The sequence below is a fragment of the Cebus imitator genome, unplaced genomic scaffold (genome assembly GCF_001604975.1).
Source record: "Cebus imitator isolate Cc_AM_T3 unplaced genomic scaffold, Cebus_imitator-1.0 Scaffold235, whole genome shotgun sequence".
In the NCBI taxonomy this organism is placed as follows: Eukaryota; Metazoa; Chordata; class Mammalia; order Primates; family Cebidae; genus Cebus; species Cebus imitator.
The window spans coordinates 3,200,321-3,207,302 of record NW_016107550.1 but is presented as its reverse complement, the minus strand read 5'-3'; the positions used below and the strand labels follow the sequence as shown (position 1 = coordinate 3,207,302).

The window sequence follows — 6,982 nt, the reverse complement described above, 5'->3', positions numbered from 1 at the left end:
TTTTGGAGGACAGAGTCTCACTGTTGCCCAAGCTGGAGTGCAATGGCGCTATCTTGGCTCACTGCAACCTCTGCGTTCTGGGTTAAAGTGATTCTACGGCCTCAGCTTCCCAAGTAGCTGGGTTTACAGGCACCTGCCACCATGCCCCGCTGACTTTTTGTATTTGTTTTTTCTTTTCTTTTTTTTAGCTGCATGTCATCAGCAGATGTTTTGTATTTTTAGTAAAGATAGGGTTTTGCTTTGCTGGCCAGGCTGGTCTCAAATTCCTGACTTCAGATGATCCACCTGCCTTGGCCTCTAAAAGTGCTGGGATTACAGGCATGAGCCACTGCACCTGACCCATTTCAATCTTTAAAATATATGTATAGTGTAGTGCAGTGTCTCCGTAGCCCAGGCACTGTACTAGGACATGGAGAACCATTTGGGGGCCCCCTATATTTGCATAGCTTACCGTTTAGCAGGAGAGATAAGCTGTGGGAGAGACTGTTAAATAAATGAGCACATCCATGATTTGAGTGCGGGAGCAATGCTATACAGAAAACAAATGGGATGTGACGATAGAGCAAGAATCAGCACACTTTTTCTGTGAAGGGCCAGGAAGTAAATTTTTGTCTTTGAAGGCCATACAGTCTGGGACTCAGCTCTGCCACTGTCATGCTCAAGCTGCCACACACAATACGTACATGAGTAGGTGTGTCTGCCTGCCAACAAAACTTTGACAAAAACAGTGGTTGGCCCAGATGTGGCCCATGGACTGCTGATTGCCAACCCCTGTGGTAGAGAATGATGGGTAAGGCCCCTCTATCTGGAGTAGGGGACCTGAAGATGAAGACCAGAAAGATAGGCCGGGTGTGGTGGCTCACACATCCCAGCACTTTAGGAGGCCAAGGTGGGAGGATCACCTGAGGTCAGGAGTTTGAGACTAGCCTAACCAACATGGAGAAACCCAGTCTCTTAAAAAAAAAAAAAAAAAAAAAAAAGAGAGGAAGATGAGGAGTCAGGCAGATGAACAGCCAAGACACCAGCATTCCAGGCAGAGGGAGCTGCAAATGCGAAGGCCTTGTGGTAGGAAAGAGGTTTGAGGTGTTGCAAGAAATAAAAGGCCCGTATGAGAAGAAGGGACAGGGACAGGTGCGGTGGCTCCTGCCTGTAATCCCAGCACTTTGGGAGGCGAAGGCAGGTGGATCACTTGAGGTCAGGAGTTTGAGACCAGCCTGGCCAACATGGTGAAACCTCGTCTCTACTAAACATACAAAAGTTAGCTGAACGTGGTGGCGTATGCCTGTAAGCCCAGCCATGCGGGAGGCTGAGGCAGGATGATCAGTTGAACCTGGGAGGCAGAGGTTGCAGTAAGCCCAGATTGCGCCACTGCATTCCAGCTTGGGCAACAGAGTGAAAAAAAAAAAAAAAAAAAAGGACAGGATTTTTAAGCTTTGAGAAGGGAGGGGTCAGATCAGGCAGGCCCTGGCAGCTTATGCTAGGAAGAAGCCTAGATTGTAAGAGCAGAGAAAAGCCCTGGAATAGTGTTAAACAGAGAATACGGTCTGAGTTGCATCAAAAGAAGGTCCTGCTGGTTGAAGAAGAGAGAATGGATTATAAGAGGGCACAGGTGGAAGCAAGGAGACCAGGTGGGGGCCCTCTGTGGTTGTTCACATAAGTTGATGGGGGCAGGGCCAGGGCGGTGAAGGTGCACGTGGTCTCTTTGTCCAGCTCTGTTTCTGCCCCTGCTGTGGTTCTCCCATCTCCTTCCTGGGTCTTTGCCCCCCTTTTTTCTTGAGACTCTTCTCAGGGTCTGTCTGTTTTTTTTCTTTAAGTAGGAGTCTTTGTCAGCCAGGCTGGAGTGTAGTGGCGTGATCTCAGTTCACTGTAACCTCCACCTCCTGGGTTCAAGTGATTCTCCTGACTCAGCCTCCCAAGTAGCTGGGATTACAGGTGCCCGCCACCACACCGGGCTCATTGTTTTATTTTTAGTAGAGACAGGGTTTCACCATGTTGGCCAGGCTGGTCTCGAACTCCTGACCTCAGGCGAGCCTCCCGAAGTGCTGGGATTACAGGTGTGAGCCACCATGGCTGGCCTGCCCCCTTCTCTTGATTCTCTCTACCTGCCGTTTTCTCTGGGTCTCTATCTTCTTCTCAGGTCTTCCCACCCCAGCCCCTTCTCTGGGTGCCTGTACTTCCTCCGGGTCTCTGATATGGGTCTTTCATAGATTTTGTTTCTCCTTTCTGTCTTTGTCTCCCTTTCTCCCAATCTCCTTCTGGGACCTCTGTCCCTCCTCCAAATCTGTCTTCCTCAGGGCCTCTGCCCCTCTCACCCTTGGTTTCGGGCCCCTTCGATCCAGGGCTCTGTCCCTATCTCCTAGGTTACTGCCTCTCTCTTTGGGGTTCCTGCACCCCAGGTCTGTGTCTGAATCTCCCTTGGACTTTGCCTTCAGTGACTGTATGTGTATCTGCCTCTGACTCTCCATCATGTGGCAGCTCGCCTAGTGCCCAAGTCTTTAGGGTTCATCTTCCCCATTTCTCCCATATGAGATGGCCCCCCATAACCCCGTTCCTGGCTGTCCTTTCACATCCCATCTCCCGGGTCGCCCCTCTCAGCTCGGTGTCCGGGCTGAAGCAGACACTGCTGGCAGAGTCTGGGGCTCTGACCAGCTACAGCCACCGGGTGTTCTCGGCCTGGGATTTCGGCCTCTGCGGGGACGTCCACGTGCGGCTGCGCCAGCGCATCATCTTGTACGAATTACAGGTGCGCTTAGGGGGCGGGGTGTGCAACTGGGTAGGGATCAGAAAGGGCTGGGCTCAGATAATGCAGGGCGCCTAACCCGGCGATGGGGCCTCGGGAGAGACGCTAGGCAGCTCTTTCTCCAAGAAAGTCAGGTCCTAGGGAATGAGAGGGTTGAGAGCAGGCCGCCATAGGGCCCCCCGAGGTCCAAGGATGTAGGAAAAGGATGCGCAAGGGATGGGCTCGGTGGCTTATGCTTGTAACCCCAGTACTTCGGGAGACCGAGGCAGGTGAATCATTTGAGTTCAGGAGTTCGAGACTAGCCTGGGCCACATAGGGAGACTCCCACTCTACCCCGTCGCCAAAAAAAAATTGTTTTAAATAAGCACAAGAAGCGGGCGGGGCCTAAGGCAACTTGGTTCAAAGTTAAGTGATGGGAGCGGCCAGCGGCACCTCCTGATACAGCTGAACTGGATCTTCAGGCCAGGCATAAGCGCGGGGCGTCCTGAGGGCGGAGCCTCTGGTGGGCGGGGCCGACAGGGGCGGGTCTTGGCGTGGTGGGCGGAGCTTTGGGTGCTGAGATTGGCCGCGGAGGGATAGGGGCTTGGATTGCGGGATTCGGCCGCAAGGACGTGGCTCTAAAGGGCCGCAGGTGGAACCCGGACTACAGAGGTCGTTAGCGGGTGGGGAGACGGCTGCAGCGGTTCACGTGGAGGAGGATCTCTGGAGGCCCAGGCCTGGGGAACCGAGAGGCCCGCGCCTTGGGAAATGGGGTCCAAGCGGGCACCTCTCCTGCCTTCAGGTGGAGCTGGAGGAGACGATGCTGCGTCGCCAGGCTGCGGTGCGGACGCTGGGCCAGCAAGCCAGGGTTTGGTCGGTGCGGGTGCTGCTCAACCTGCTGGTGGTCGCGCTCCTGGGGGCAGCGTTCTATGGCGTCTACTGGGCTACACAGTCCACCGTGGAGCTACAGGTGCGGAGGGTCTTTGAAAAGGAAGTCGGGGGGTCCTGGAAGCTACAATTCCAACGGTGGAAGGAGGGGACTGAAGTCTGGGAAGCCAGATATCTTAGGAAGTAAGGGGGCCGGGCGCGGTGGCTCACGCCTGCCATTCCAACACTGCGGGAGGCCGAGGCGGGCGGATCCCGAGGTCAGGAGTTCGAGACCAGCCTGGCCAACATAGTGAAACCCCATCTGTACTAAAAATACAAAAAATTAGCCGGTCGTGGTGGTGTGCGCCTGTAATCTCAGCTACTCAGGAGACTGATGCAGGAGAATTGCTTGAACCTGGGAAGCGGAGGTTGCATTGAGCCGAGATCACGCCATTGCACTCCAGCCTGAGCTACAGAGCGAGGGCGAGACTCTGTCTCAAAAAAAAAAAAGTATGGGGTGGGGTATGTTTGGACCCTGGACTTTGGGGTTTTAAAGGAGGAAGAGGCTGGGGGGGAGGACCTTAAGCTTGTCTCCTCCAGGACCCCGAGCCTCTTCTCATGGTCCACTCCCCCTCCCAGGAGACGCCCCTTGTCCAGGAGATGCCACTGCTGAAGCTTGGGGTGAATTACCTTCCGTCCATCTTCATCGCCGGGGTCAACTTTGTGCTGCCGCCCGTGTTCAAGCTGATTGCTCCACTGGAGGGCTACACCCGGAGTCGCCAGATCGTTTTAATCCTGCTCAGGTTCCAGCCTCATGGGGAGGGCTGGGAATGATGAGGGGTGGGGGCGGTCAAAGGGACGTTGGCCCTGACAGGTAAGACACAGAAATCCTGCGGATATCGGATCCAGGGATTCAAATCCTGACTCGCAGCTGGGCTTGGTGGCTCACACCTGTAATCCCAGCACTCTGGGAGGCCGAGACGGGTGGATCATTTGAGGTCAGGAGTTCGAGACCAGCCTGGCCAACAAGATGAGAGCCCAACTCTACTAAAAATACAAAAATTAGCTTGGCGGTAGTGGCCCAGGCCAGTAGTCCCAGCTACTTGGGAGGCTGAGGCAGGAGAAGTACTTGAGCCTGGGAGGTGGAGAGAGCTGAGATCACGCCACTGCACTACAGTCTGGGCAACAGAGTGAGACCCTGTTTAAAGAAAAATCTTGATTCTGAAACTGGGCCTCAGTTTCTTCATCTGTGAGCTGGGTTGAATCTGAGCGCGTTCCACTGAGAAGGGAACCACCACGTGGTGGGTACCAGGTCAGGGCCCATTCTCCTCCGCCTTCCCCTCGCCAGGACCCTGTTTCTTCGCCTGGCCTCCCTGGTGGTCCTGCTCTTCTCTCTCTGGAATCAGATCACTTGTGGGGGCGACGCCGAGGCTGAGGACTGCAAAACCTGTGGCTACAATTACAAAGAACTTCCGGTGAGAACGGCGTGGGGTCTGTCTGGGACGTTAGGGTCCCCAAAGGAAAGAAGGAGCTTCGTGGGACCAGACTTGGTTTGGGTGGAGGGGGGAGCTTGGGTTGCTGGAACACTCTCCCAAGGGTATGGATGTTTGAAAAACGAGGACCCCCAGAGAAAGTATTAATAGGGTCTCATAGGCTTGGGATGTCGAGACTCGGACGCCTGGGGCCTCCAGGTGTCCGGGTTCTGAGGTCTTTCTGACCTATTTATTTTTTCTTCAGTGCTGGGAGACTGTCGTGGGCCAGGAAATGTACAAGCTCCTGCTCTTTGATTTGCTGACTGGCTTGGCAGTCGCGCTGCTCATTCAGTTTCCTCGAAAGTGAGAGCCCCGCCCTGCCAGGACCAGGCCCTGCCCCCTCGTGCTGCCCTTTTCACCCCCCCCCCCGCTTTTCGCTATTCCCGCCTCTGCTCGCTCTCTTTGCTGGCCCTGGGTCCGCAGATCGCTCCGCTTCCCATCCTGGTTTTAGTTAGTTCCTTCTCTCTGGCCCCGCCCCTACCGCCGCACACCTGGGTCCTGTCTCGTCTAGTCCTCAGGACCCGCCCTCTGGACACACCCCCTCTGCCTCCACGTGGAGTCCTGAAAGTCCCGCCCCCCCCTCAGATACGCTTGCTTCCTATTGGTGGGTGGGGCTGTAAAGGCGGGGGAACTCCGGGCCACCACGCCCCTGACTTAGGCTCGGCCCCGCCCCACCCCTTCCTTCAGGCTCCTCTGCGGCCTCTGTCCTGGGGCGCTTGGTCGTCTGGCAGCGACCCAGGAGTTCCAGGTGCCCGACGAGGTGCTGGGGCTTATCTACGCGCAGACTGTGGTCTGGGTGGGGAGTTTTTTCTGCCCTTTACTGCCCCTGCTTAACACGGTCAAGTTCCTGCTGCTTTTCTACCTGAAGAAGGTAAGGGATGGGGGAACCCTTGGGTCTGAGGCAGGAGGCTCCTGGGTCCTGGGCAAGGAAGATTTTGGGGGCCTGGACTACTAGGTCCTAAAAGAGAAGGGGGTTGTAGGACAGACTCCTGGATGTGAGAGAAGGAAGGGTCTGAGGCATTCTGATTTACATGTCTGAGGATCTGGGAACTCAGACTTTGGAGCCCCAGATAAGGAAAGGGCTCAGACTCCTGGTTTGGGAAAAAGGATAGGCAGGTAGGCCAGGTGAGGTAACTCATGCCTGCAACTCCTGCACTTTGGGAGGCGGAGGCGGGTGCATCACCTGAGGTCAGGAGTTCGAGACCAGTCTGGCCAAAATGGTGAAACCCTGTCCCTGCTAAAACCACACACACACACACACACACACACACCCCCACCCCCCCGGTGTAGTGGCCTGTGCCTGTAATCCCAGCTACTCTGGAGGCTGAGGCAGGGAACTGCTTGAAACAGGAAGGTGGAGGTTGCGGTGAACCGAGATCGTACCACAGCACTCCAGCCTGGGCAACAGAGTGAGACTGTCTCAAAAACAAAAAAACAAAAAGAAATTAGCCAGGTGAGGTGGTGCATGTTTGTAATCCCAGCTACTCAGGAGGCTGAGGCAGGAGAATAGCTTGAATCCGGGAGGGGAAGGCTGCAGCCTGGGCGAGAGAGTCCGAGAATCCAGCTTAAAAAAAAAAAAAGCCGCCCTGGTGGCTCACTCCTGTAATCCCAGCACTTTGGGAGGTGGATGGATCACCTAAGGTCAGGAGTTTGAGACCAGCCTGACCAACATGGTGAAACCCCGTCCCTACTAAAAATACAAAATTAGCTGGGCGTGGTGGCGCATGCCTGTAATCCCAGCGACTTGGGAGGCTGAGGAAGGAGAATCGCTTGAACCCGGGAGGTGGAGGTTGCGGTGAGGCGAGATTGCGCCATTACACTCCAGCCTGGGCAACAAGAACAAAACTGTCTCTCAAAATAAATA

The 6,982-nt window shown here is 55.2% G+C and overlaps 1 protein-coding gene across 1 annotated transcript in view; it reads left to right on the top strand.

Annotated features, from left to right (window-relative positions):
* The window catches only part of TMC4 (transmembrane channel like 4), an 18,892-nt gene that overhangs the window by 10,372 nt on the left and 1,538 nt on the right, over positions 1 to 6,982 (top strand). The window contains exons 5-10 of the mRNA XM_037727659.1: positions 2,204 to 2,743; positions 3,522 to 3,689; positions 4,226 to 4,389; positions 4,935 to 5,061; positions 5,324 to 5,421; positions 5,806 to 6,070. Of these exons, the coding sequence (XP_037583587.1) occupies positions 2,204 to 2,743; positions 3,522 to 3,689; positions 4,226 to 4,389; positions 4,935 to 5,061; positions 5,324 to 5,421; positions 5,806 to 6,070 (1,362 nt within the window). The remainder of the gene's footprint in view (positions 1 to 2,203; positions 2,744 to 3,521; positions 3,690 to 4,225; positions 4,390 to 4,934; positions 5,062 to 5,323; positions 5,422 to 5,805; positions 6,071 to 6,982) is intronic.